Source organism: Sebastes umbrosus, chromosome 23, assembly GCF_015220745.1.
Source record: "Sebastes umbrosus isolate fSebUmb1 chromosome 23, fSebUmb1.pri, whole genome shotgun sequence".
Lineage (NCBI taxonomy): Eukaryota > Metazoa > Chordata > Actinopteri > Perciformes > Sebastidae > Sebastes > Sebastes umbrosus.
The window spans coordinates 6,510,303-6,523,894 of NC_051291.1; the positions used below are offsets into that span (position 1 = coordinate 6,510,303).

A 13,592-nucleotide genomic window follows, 5' to 3' on the forward strand; every position below is an offset into this window, starting at 1 on the left:
CCATTACTAGTACTGAATTGCTGGTCATTGTGAATTTAGCATTATTCACATTTCAGTGTTAATAACAGTGCCACAATATTTATACCACAGAAATAATTCTGTTAACAGGGAAAATCTGAAATTAAGGCCATCTATCTTTCAACTCTTCCACTCCTGATTCCTTTCCCATAATGTCCTGTCTTTGCAGTGAAAAAGTCTTGTCCATTTTGTCCTTTGTCACTGCACAGTTGTTTCGCTTCTTCACATCACTTAAAAGTGACAGTCTCTGTTAGGTATGTCGTTGGCCTTTCCACTTTTTTTTGCTGGCAATGCATCCTCTGGAGCCAGTTTTGAATTAAAGTCTGTTTCTCTCTCTTATTTACAATTAACAATGAAACTCTTCCATCATCTTGGAATGTATTTGAATACAAGATATAAAACAGAACAAAAACATGCTGTATCCAAATGTCTTTCTTGATTGATCCAGTATTTAGAGCTTGACACTCAGACTGCACACTTTGCGTGTCATTTTCTTTGGCTCTATCCCCATGAATATTTTCTGCAGTGCATCAAAAGTGTATTTGAGCTCACCTGGATAGCTCAAGTTTAGAGCATAGATGAAGCCAAATAACATGGCACATGCATGTGCGACCGATGGCAACTCATTAAGGACTTCCACACCTTCACGAACAATCCCAATGTCATGTGGTGGCTGGAGAGGATCCTTCTCCTCCCTGATGACAAACACTGCCATTGTACACCTCTCAAGCTCGGTTTCAGCTTCATCCTTCTGCACAACCTGATAAAAGACAAGACATTTATGAGGAAGTTATTCTGATGAAACCACTGACTGATGTACCAGTACAAGAAAATATCTATAAAAACAATTATCGCAATCAAATCTCAATAAAAAATTGGTGTTCTAGTGATGCTAAAATGTTAAGGACTTGCAAAGTCCAGCAGATAATGGCAAGCTCCTCCAAATATTTTCCTCATAGCAAACATTTGACTTTATCGCAAGTAAAGCAGATCAGTTTTTAAGGATATTTAAAACTGCATGAAATTACTGACCATTGTATTTATTTATTGTTATTGTCTGGTAAAATTAACTTATATTACATTGGGTGGGTAACTTCTTGATATTTGTTTTGATTTTAGGTTATTTGTGTTTATAATTCTTGAAATATAATAATAGATAAAACATGTAAAAATACTGATATGAAGTGAACCTGCAAATAAATGTTCATACTGACATGTAATTTCCACTACATTACTAATTCAACTGAAATTATTAAAATTACATTTACATTCTGCATTAGTAAGTAGGCCTATACATCTGTGGTAAGTACAAAGCTATTCACTAAAGTGCTGCATTTCTATTTTGGGTTTGTCATTCCTATTTAAACATACATGAAAATGATGTTCACTGTTGTTCATTTTGGGACTTAAAGTCTCGAAGTGACTCATTTCTTCGTTGCACCCTGGTTCTAATCTGTTTTTCCAGAACATCAACATAGTCCTCGGGAAGATGATGATAACATCTGTTGCATTTAGTGAAGGAGAGATCATAATGAAACTGGGTCTGCAGTTTCCTTCCTCTTTTAAGCCCTACAGGAAAGGCGTTGTCACACTCAACTATCATTTAAGAGCCAATATCCCACATCTTGCGCAACTGGTGAACTTAATAACCCTCCAATCACTCAGCAACCAAAAAAAACAAACACCAGGGAAATGTAAACAACAGCAAGCACCAGAGAACGGGCGGCAGCCACAGGGTGAATAAATAAGGGCGCTCATAAGTTGATCGACTGGTTTCTGTTTCTGTTTATTTTTCCCAGGTCGACATGTCGTCTATCGCAGATCTGATCAAGAAGAAGAGAGATGGAGGAGCGTTAAGTGACGAAGACATCAAAACCTTCGTCCACGCTGTTACAAACGAAACTATACAGGAATGTCAGACCGGTACGAACCGTTCAACTCATTAAAACACTTCCCTGAGGTCATTTATCATCTGCTCTTCAGCCAAAATAAATAAATAAATAACTCCATAAATAAATAATTATGCCATTAAAAGTAACAAAAATATTACAAATAAATCTAAATATTTATAACTGATAAATTGTGATATAAATTGATATTTCTGTTTTAATTTGCTTTTTTATTTATTTACATTTGTATTAATTACTTTATTTATTCACTCTTCTGATTAATTTCCACTTTTATTTATTCATGTATTTATTTTTATGTATTTATTCAAATTATTTACATTTATTTTTGTATTTTTGTATTTATTTTATATTATTCTTTAAATGTATGTGTTTCATTCATCACCCGCTGTTCCCTCCTCTTCCTCCGTTAAGGGGCCATGCTGATGGCTATCTGGCAGAAAGGAATGGACGACATGGAGACTGTGAACCTGACCAGGGAGATGACGTCATCGGGGGAAGTGATGTCATGGCCAGAAGAGTGGTCGGGGCTGATGGTTGACAAACACTCAACAGGAGGGGTGGGAGATAAAGTCAGTCTGGTGTTGGTGCCGGCTCTAGCTGCCTGTGGCTTTAAGGTACAGCTGCCGACGCACACATCATACGTGATATACTCAGTACGTCTATGATGTCATAATAACCTCAGGTATGTGTTTGTCAGGTGCCTAAGATCAGTGGGCGGGGCTTGGGCCACACCGGAGGAACTCTGGATAAACTGGAGTCAATTCCAGGATACAACATCCAACAATCAGCAGCTCAGGTACAACAGTGATGGAGGAAGTACTCCGATATTTTACAGCAATACCACACTGTAGAAATAATCAAATGTTAGCATCGAAATACACTTAAAGGGACTGTTTGTAACTTTTTACACGTATAAATCTACCGGGTCGGGATCCCATGCGCGCTCGCGTGTGGCCGGAGTCTCTGCTCCGCTGCCTGCTTGCCTTCACTCACACACCGCGCGCGTTCTCACTGTCTCGCTCCACCTCTACACGTGCATGCGCGCTCACTCCACACTGCAGGAGAGTTAGTTTAGCTCTGAGAATATCTAGTGAATGTACAGTGGGTGTTTGTGCAGAAATAAATGCTGCAGCTCCTCCAGACCAACTTAGGTTTCCCGTGTCTTGTGAATTATCGTCTCCGACCGGGTGCCGGTGTCTCCCTGCGGGCGGAGTCGGGAGACGATAACGTTTCTCTTCCTGCTTCAGCCCCGGCACCGACCTGCTTTTCCTGCTTCAGCCCTGGAGGCTGAGGCAGGAAAAGCACTAGGATCAGCATTGATTCATGGAGAGACCTTCGTCTGGTCAGCTAACATTACTGCCAAGCAGGTGAAATATAGAGTGATATTGTGGTTTTAGCTGACGTGTGTCGCCTCACTGTTTTGAGCGATGCTCGTTCATGTCTATGTAGAGCGAGCACAAGCACGAGCCCGACGCTGACTTTCATTGACTTAACTCCCACAGGTGTCGCTGTTAACAAGCAATTCTGAAAGTTACAAAAAGTCCCTTTAAAGTACCAAATGTAGATGTACTTATTATGCAGAATAATACATATTATATTATATTTATTGATGCATTAATGTGTTCATCACTTTAATTCACTTTAATGCTGCAGCTGGTAAAGATGGAGGTAATTTTTATGACTTTATATACTGCTGGTAGTTTAATCTATAATAATACATCATAATTTATTAGTTTATTTTTGTATTAATATCTGCATATTTATCTGCAATATATTTGTATCTGAATCTGCAAAGTAACTAAAGCAGACAAATGTAGTGGAGTAAAAAGTATAATATTTACAGAAGCAACAAGTAGCAGAAAATGGAAATACTCAAGTAAAATACAAGTACCTCAAAATTATACGTAACCACAGTACTTGAGTAAATGAACTTAGTTACATCCCACCACTAGCAAAGTTTAATGAATTAATCTAAATTTAGTTTTAGTTTAGTTGTTGCATGTTCTAAGTTTAATTCTCTGTCTCAAGATTCTGGAGATCCTGGGCTCAGTGGGCTGTTGCATTGTGGGTCAGACGGAGACGTTGGTTCCTGCAGATCGAATCCTGTACGCTCTGCGGGATGTCACCAGTACCGTGGACAGCGTACCACTAATCACTGGTTCTGAACTGGTTTTACTTATGGAGGACTGAAGCTGCCATTATAACAAATTAATTAATTAAATAATAAAGAAAGAAATATAGAAATAAAACCCTCAATCATCAAATAAATGTGCAGGTAAATTTTAAAATAACTAAATATGTACATAAATATAAAAAAAAAAAAAAAAAAAGTTTTTATTTATTTGACAAATTACGTTTTTTTTTAATTCATTTATTTTTATATTTAATTATTTCACAATTTATTATTTTCTGTTTAAATTTATTTCTATTTATTTATTTCCCTACATATTTAATTTATTTATCTATTTATTTATTTATTGTACTGGCAGTTTTAGTCCTTTATACAGTAAAAAAAATCCTATATTTATTTCAGTTTTTATTTATTTCCCTATATATTTCATTCATTTACATATTGAGTCATTTATTGTTTATTTATTTTGCACAAATTAAGACTACACAAACATAACAAAAAATAAATAATATACAGTGCAGGAAGAGGTGAAAAAAATATGTATTTATTTTTAATATTTCTTATTTGAAGCCTCTAACTAAACAGTGTTAAAATTTCACAATGTTAATTTATCAATGTTCTTTATTTATTTTAGGGCTGACAATAGATTGAAATATTTAATCACAATTAGTCGCATGATTGTCCATGATTAATGATTAAATTTTTTATCTGTTTAAAATGTAACTTAAAGGGAGATTTGTCAAGTATTTAATACTCTAGTATACTATTTGCAGCTTTATGCAAATGTATGTATATATTTATTATTGTAAATCAATCAACAACACAAAACAATGACACATATTGTCCGTTATTATCACGTTAACTTATTATAATGGCAGCTTTAGTCCTCCATATTTACTAACATGACTTAAGAATACTACAGTAGCAGTACTACTGAAGCAGTTCTGCTCAGTTAAATATGAATTTAATCGTGTTTGTTGTTTCAGGCTCGATTATCTCAAAGAAAGCAGCCGAGTCTCTGAATGCTGTGGTGCTGGATGTGAAGTTTGGACGAGCTGCTCTCTACAAAGACCTGGACAATGCTAAAAAACTAGCACAGTCATTAGTAAGTACATTAGAAGTATTTATCATATTAAGATTGGTCGATTCTGCGCAGCGGTAGATGAGCTGTCCTCACATCAATTGACGGATTAATCGACAATGAAAATAATCATTAGTTGCAGCCTTACAGCAGATGAATCCATGACGCAAATATTCATTACTTAGCTAATGATGATGATGATGGTGGCGTGTTATTTCAGGTGAATGCCGGGAACGGCCTGGGCATACGCACGTGCGTGATCCTCAGCCGTATGGACGCTACGGTTGGTCGATTTGTGGGTAACAGTCTGGAGGTGATCGAGTCTCTGGAGACGCTGAAGGGAAAAGGACCCGACGACCTGATGGAGCTGGTCACAACTCTGGGTAACCACATTATTTTGTACCCTGATGTGCTCTTTAAAAGTCATACATCTGGTGATATGTGTTATTGTGGTTTTCATCAAATCAATGACGACTGCAGAAAGGTCGCCTTTAAGGTGGATTTATCTACCGCCAATAAACACAAGAAGAATAGAAGAGTTGTGTGTTCCTGTCACCATGGTAACTGTTAGAAGCTACAAGGATGCTCCATCATAAATGGTCATTTAATCCCGTTTTAAGCCTCTTTCCTCCCGTCCGGCTGTCAGCTGCTCCAGTCCTCAGCAGATCTTCATCATCCCCCACACACACACCTGCAGCCTGCAGGTCGTTCAGTCTTTAGACATGGCTGGATTTAACTTGTGCAGTCCTCAACGTTATTGACTATTTTAATAATCTTCTGGACTGGAGGTCCAACTGAAGACAAACTTTTCTCCATGTGCCATCTGGACCATTTCCTGTCATCACCTACAAACATCTCCCTAAACTACAAAGATCACTAGCTCCTCCTGGTGGCCAGGTGGGCTTCTTACAGAAAACCATCTACAGGGACTCTTCATCTTCTCCTCCTCCTCTTCCTCATCTTCCTCTTCCTCCTTTTTCTTCTCCTTCTCCTTCTTCTTCTTTCGTTTAACGGTGGAGCTATGGAGGACGTAACCTGCCAAAATAAAAAAGAATTGAATAAATATATAAATGACTCAATGAATATATAAATATGTCATTAAAAGTAGCAAAAGTAATATTAAACATTTCATAGAATTTTTTATAAAATATTATACAAATTTTAATTTGCTTCTTTAATTATTTATCTTTGTATTAATTTCATTATTTATGCTATGGAGGACGTAACCTGCCAAAATAAAAAAGAATTGAATAAATATATAAATGACTCAATGAATATATAAATATGTCATTAAAAGTAGCAAAAGTAATATTAAACATTTCATAGAATTTTTTATAAAATATTATACAAATTTTAATTTGCTTCTTTAATTATTTATCTTTGTATTAATTTCATTATTTATGCTATGGAGGACGGAACCTGCCAAAATAAAATTGCAATATAGTAAAAAAAATTTTTTAAAAAGTAGTAATTGGAAAATTATAGTCAATGAAAAAAGAAGTTGAAAAGTTGTGTCACAAAAGTAATAATGTTTTTGTTCCAATTGTCAAGTAAAATAAACTTACTAAATATTGAGTATTGTTTCTGTTTCTGCAGGCGGCCTGTTGCTGCAGGTGACTGGTAAAGTGTCTGACCTACCGGAGGGCAGGAAGCAGATTTCTGACGCTGTGATTGGTGGAGCTGCTCTGTCCAAGTTCCAGGCCATGATGGAGGCGCAGGGCGTAGCCAATGAGACGGCTCGCTCGCTGTGCTCCGCCAACGCAGATTACTACCGTATCCTGAGGAAATCAGAACATCAGATGGAACTGAAGACGCTTGCAGATGGTAAACAAATACAATTATATTATATATTCACTAACATATATATTTTATTTACTTAAGTACTTATATATTTCCTTACTTACCCACTTAGTAATTTACTAACAGATATTTTATTTATTTTTATATTTTATATCTTATGTACTTACTTATATTTTTACGTACTTATGCACTTTAACATTGATCAACGTTAAAGCAACTCATGAATAATCGATCAGCAATTAATCGTAAATGGAAATGGAGCAAAGATTGATTCCAGCGTACACATTAAGGCCTCCCGTTCTGTGTGACCTCCTGCAGGTTTCGTCGGGGATGTCGATGGTTTGATGTTAGCTGAAGTCATTCATAAGTTGGGGGCGGGACGATCAAATGCCGGAGAACCTGTCAATCACAGCGTAGGAGCGGAGCTGCTGGTGTCGCTGGGTCAGAAGGTCCAGAAAGGTGAGAGGTCGATGATGGCGATGATGATTTCAGGGAATCCAGTTAAACCCTTCAGGATGTTTGATTTCTGTGTATTTTCAGGCGCCTCCTGGCTGCGGCTCCATTATGAGGAACCGGCTCCCAGTCCAGACCAGATCAATCAACTGCAGAACGCTCTGACTCTGCAAACACATGAAAACAAAGAAAAAAATACTTTAGTGAGAGAAATACTGCTGCCTAAGTAAGGCACGTTTCAATACTTTCAGTAACACATAAGAACAAACCCCTGCAGATCAGTCAGATCCATCATGTAGTTTACAATACAGGATCCTTGAACTGAAAATGCTGGAGACAATATATCTATATCTTTCTCAATAAGTATCGTGAACAGACGAACAATGTGCTGTCCGTCTTTCAGTACTATCTGGCTTCCTGTCTGTGGCTCTCAGCTCCAAGCTCATTGGTTCCTACTGGAGACGGATATTTTTAAATATACAAATAAAGAGTTTAATTTTGATTCATTCTATACTCTACTTTTTTTTCGACATATACTATGACTTTTTCTTCGACAAACTAAACTATGACTTTTTTTCCGACATACTATACTATGGCTTTTCTTCATTTTTTTTTATATACTATACTGACTTTTTATTCGACGTACTGTACTATGACTTTTTGTTCAAATTTTTCGACATACTATACTACGACTTTTTTCCGACATATTATACTCTAACTTTTTTTCAACATACTATACTATAACGTTTCATCATCAAATTTTACGACATGCTATACTATGACTTTTTTTATAAAAATTTTCGACATGCCATACTATAAAATTTTTCGACATGCTATACTATGACGTTTTTTCATGAAATTTTTCGACATGCTATACTATGACGTTTTTTCATGAAATTTTTCGACATGCTATACTATGACGTTTTTTCATGAAATTTTTCGACATGCTATACTATGACGTTTTTTCATGAAATTTTTCGACATGCTATACTATGACGTTTTTTCATGAAATTTTTCGACATTCTATACTATGTCGTTTTTTCATGAAATTTTTCGACATGCTATACTATGACGTTTTTTCATGAAATTTTTCGACATGCTATACTATGACGTTTTTTCATGAAATTTTTCGACATGCTATACTATGACGTTTTTTCATGAAATTTTTCGACATGCTATACTATGACGTTTTTTCATGAAATTTTTCGACATTCTATACTGTCGTTTTTTCATGAAATTTTTCAACATGCTATACTATGTCGTTTTTTCATGAAATTTGTCGACATGCTATACTATGACGTTTTTTCATGAAATTTGTCGACATGCTATACTATGAGTTTTTTTTTGACATGCTATACTATGACGTTTTTACATGAAATTTTTCGACATGCTATACTATGACGTTTTTTCATGAAATTTTTCGACATGCTATACTATGACGTTTTTTCATGAAATTTTTCGACATGCTATACTATGACGTTTTTTCATGAAATTTTTCGACATGCTATACTATGACGTTTTTTCATGAAATTTGTCGACATGATATACTATGAGTTTTTTTTCGACATACTATACTATGACGTTTTTTCATGAAATTTTTCGACATACTATACTATGACGTTTTTTCATGAAATTTGTCGACATGATATACTATGAGTTTTTTTTCGACATACTATACTATGACGTTTTTTCATGAAATTTTTCGACATACTATACTATGACGTTTTTTCATGAAATTTTTCGACATACTATACTATGACGTTTTTTCATGAAATTTGTCGACATGATATACTATGAGTTTTTTTTCGACATACTATACTATGACGTTTTTTCATGAAATTTTTCGACATACTATACTATGACGTTTTTACATGAAATTTTTCGACATGCTATACTATGACGTTTTTTCATGAAATTTTTCGACATGCTATACTATGACGTTTTTTCATGAAATTTTTCGACATTCTATACTGTCGTTTTTTCATGAAATTTTTCAACATGCTATACTATGACGTTTTTACATGAAATTTTTCGACATGCTATACTATGACGTTTTATCATCAAATTGTTCGACATGCTATACTATGTTTTTTCATGAAATTTTTCGACATGCTATACTATGACGTTTTTTCATGAAATTTTTCGACATTCTATACTATGTCGTTTTTTCATGAAATTTTTCAACATGCTATACTATGTCGTTTTTTCATGAAATTTGTCGACATGCTATACTATGAGTTTTTTTTGACATACTATACTATGACGTTTTTTCATGAAATTTTTCGACATACTATACTATGACGTTTTTACATGAAATTTTTCGACATGCTATACTATGACGTTTTTTCATGAAATTTTTCGACATGCTATACTATGACGTTTTTTCATGAAATTTTTCGACATGCTATACTATGACGTTTTTTCATGAAATTTTTCGACATGCTATACTATGACGTTTTATCATCAAATTGTTCGACATATTATACTGTCGTTTTTTCATGAAATTTTTCAACATGCTATACTATGACGTTTTTTCATGAAATTTTTCGACATACTATACTATGACGTTTTTTCATGAAATTTTTCGACATACTATACTATGACGTTTTTACATGAAATTTTTCGACATGCTATACTATGACGTTTTTTCATGAAATTTTTCGACATGCTATACTATGACGTTTTTTCATGAAATTTTTCGACATACTATACTATGACGTTTTTACATGAAATTTTTCGACATGCTATACTATGACGTTTTTTCATGAAATTTTTCGACATGCTATACTATGACGTTTTTTCATGAAATTTTTCGACATGCTATACTATGACATTTTTTCATGAAATTTTTCGACATGCTATACTATGACGTTTTATCATCAAATTGTTCGACATATTATACTGTCGTTTTTTCATGAAATTTTTCAACATGCTATACTATGACGTTTTTTCATGAAATTTTTCGACATACTATACTATGACGTTTTTTCATGAAATTTTTCGACATACTATACTATGACGTTTTTACATGAAATTTTTCGACATGCTATACTATGACGTTTTTTCATGAAATTTTTCGACATGCTATACTATGACGTTTTTTCATGAAATTTTTCGACATGCTATACTATGACGTTTTATCATCAAATTGTTCGACATATTATACTGTCGTTTTTTCATGAAATTTTTCAACATGCTATACTATGACGTTTTTTCATGAAATTTTTCGACATACTATACTATGATGTTTTTTCATGAAATTTTTCGACATGTTATACTATGACGTTTTTTCATGAAATTTTTCGACATGCTATACTATGACGTTTTTTCATGAAATTTTTCGACATGCTATACTATGACGTTTTTTCATGAAATTTGTCGACATGATATACTATGAGTTTTTTTTCGACATACTATACTATGACGTTTTTTCATGAAATTTTTCGACATACTATATTATGACGTTTTTTCATGAAATTTGTCGACATGATATACTATGAGTTTTTTTTCGACATACTATACTATGACGTTTTTTCATGAAATTTTTCGACATGCTATACTATGACGTTTTTTCATGAAATTTGTCGACATGCTATACTATGAGTTTTTTTTTGACATACTATACTATGACGTTTTTTCATGAAATTTTTCGACATACTATACTATGACGTTTTTTCATGAAATTTTTCGACATACTATACTATGACGTTTTTACATGACATTTTTCGACATGCTATACTATGACGTTTTTTCATGAACTTTTTCGACATGCTATACTATGAGTTTTTTTTTGACATACTATACTATGACGTTTTTTTCATGAAATTTTTCGACATATTATACTGTCGTTTTTTCATGAAATTTTTCAACATGCTATACTATGTCGTTTTTTCATGAAATTTTTCGACATGCTATACTATGACGTTTTTTCATGAAATTTTTCGACATGCTATACTATGACGTTTTTTCATGAAATCTTTCGACATGCTATACTATGACGTTTTATCATCAAATTGTTCGACATACTATACTATGTTTTTTCATGAAATTTTTCGACATGCTATACTATGACGTTTTTTCATGAAATTTTTCGACATTCTATACTATGTCGTTTTTTCATGAAATTTTTCAACATGCTATACTATGTCGTTTTTTCATGAAATTTGTCGACATGCTATACTATGAGTTTTTTTTGACATACTATACTATGACGTTTTTTCATGAAATTTTTCGACATACTATACTATGACGTTTTTACATGAAATTTTTCGACATGCTATACTATGACGTTTTTTCATGAAATTTTTCGACATGCTATACTATGACGTTTTTTCATGAAATTTTTCGACATGCTATACTATGACGTTTTTTCATGAAATTTTTCGACATACTATACTATGACGTTTTTACATGAAATTTTTCGACATGCTATACTATGACGTTTTTTCATGAACTTTTTCGACATGCTATACTATGTCGTTTTTTCATGAAATTTGTCGACATGCTATACTATGACGTTTTTTCATGAAATTTGTCGACATGCTATACTATGAGTTTTTTTTTGACATACTATACTATGACGTTTTTTCATGAAATTTTTCGACATGCTATACTATGACGTTTTTTCATGAAATTTTTCGACATGCTATACTATGACGTTTTTTCATGAAATTTTTCGACATGCTATACTATGACGTTTTATCATCAAATTGTTCGACATATTATACTGTCGTTTTTTCATGAAATTTTTCAACATGCTATACTATGTTGTTTTTTCATGAAATTTGTCGACATGCTATACTATGACGTTTTTTCATGAAATTTGTCGACATGATATACTATGAGTTTTTTTTCGACATACTATACTATGACGTTTTTTCATGAAATTTTTCGACATACTATACTATGACGTTTTTTCATGAAATATTTCGACATGCTATACTATGACTTTTTTCATGAAATTTTTCGACATGCTATACTATGACGTTTTTTCATGAAATTTTTCGACATGCTATACTATGACGATTTTTCATGAAATTTTTCGACATGCTATACTATGACGTTTTTTCATGAAATTTTTCGACATGCTATACTATGACGTTTTTTCATGAAATTTTTCGACATGCTATACTATGACGTTTTTTCATGAAATTTTTCGACATGCTATACTATGACGTTTTTTCATGAAATTTTTCGACATGCTATACTATGACGTTTTTTCATGAAATTTTTCGACATGCTATACTATGACGTTTTTTCATGAAATTTTTCGACATGCTATACTATGACGTTTTATCATCAAATTGTTCGACATATTATACTGTCGTTTTTTCATGAAATTTTTCAACATGCTATACTATGTCGTTTTTTCATGAAATTTGTCGACATGCTATACTATGACGTTTTTTCATGAAATTTGTCGACATGCTATACTATGACGTTTTTTCATGAAATTTTTCGACATGCTATACTATGACGTTTTTTCATGAAATTTGTCGACATGCTATACTATGAGTTTTTTTTTGACATACTATACTATGACGTTTTTTCATGAAATTTTTCGACATGCTATACTATGACGTTTTTTCATGAAATTTTTCGACATGCTATACTATGACGTTTTTTCATGAAATTTTTCGACATGCTATACTATGACGTTTTTTCATGAAATTTTTCGACATACTATACTATGACGTTTTTACATGAAATTTTTCGACATGCTATACTATGACGTTTTTTCATGAACTTTTTCGACATGCTATACTATGTCGTTTTTTCATGAAATTTGTCGACATGCTATACTATGACGTTTTTTCATGAAATTTGTCGACATGCTATACTATGAGTTTTTTTTTGACATACTATACTATGACGTTTTTTCATGAAATTTTTCGACATGCTATACTATGACGTTTTTTCATGAAATTTTTCGACATGCTATACTATGACGTTTTTTCATGAAATTTTTCGACATGCTATACTATGACGTTTTATCATCAAATTGTTCGACATATTATACTGTCGTTTTTTCATGAAATTTTTCAACATGCTATACTATGTTGTTTTTTCATGAAATTTGTCGACATGCTATACTATGACGTTTTTTCATGAAATTTGTCGACATGATATACTATGAGTTTTTTTTCGACATACTATACTATGACGTTTTTTCATGAAATTTTTCGACATACTATACTAT

At 33.2% G+C, this 13,592-nt stretch overlaps 1 protein-coding gene across 4 annotated transcripts in view; it reads left to right on the forward strand.

Moving 5' to 3' along the window:
* LOC119482792 (thymidine phosphorylase-like) overlaps positions 1 to 7,895 on the forward strand; it is a 37,699-nt gene extending 29,804 nt beyond the window's left edge. For all 4 annotated transcript variants that reach the window (XM_037760667.1, XM_037760668.1, XM_037760666.1 and 1 more), the window contains 9 exons: positions 1,818 to 1,941; positions 2,340 to 2,542; positions 2,626 to 2,724; positions 3,957 to 4,086; positions 5,046 to 5,164; positions 5,361 to 5,523; positions 6,737 to 6,964; positions 7,259 to 7,399; positions 7,481 to 7,895. In XM_037760667.1, the coding sequence (XP_037616595.1) occupies positions 1,824 to 1,941; positions 2,340 to 2,542; positions 2,626 to 2,724; positions 3,957 to 4,086; positions 5,046 to 5,164; positions 5,361 to 5,523; positions 6,737 to 6,964; positions 7,259 to 7,399; positions 7,481 to 7,623 (1,344 nt within the window). In that variant the 5' untranslated portion in view covers positions 1,818 to 1,823 and the 3' untranslated portion in view covers positions 7,624 to 7,895. The remainder of the gene's footprint in view (positions 1 to 1,817; positions 1,942 to 2,339; positions 2,543 to 2,625; positions 2,725 to 3,956; positions 4,087 to 5,045; positions 5,165 to 5,360; positions 5,524 to 6,736; positions 6,965 to 7,258; positions 7,400 to 7,480) is intronic.
* Positions 7,896 to 13,592: the final 5,697 nt, after the last annotated feature.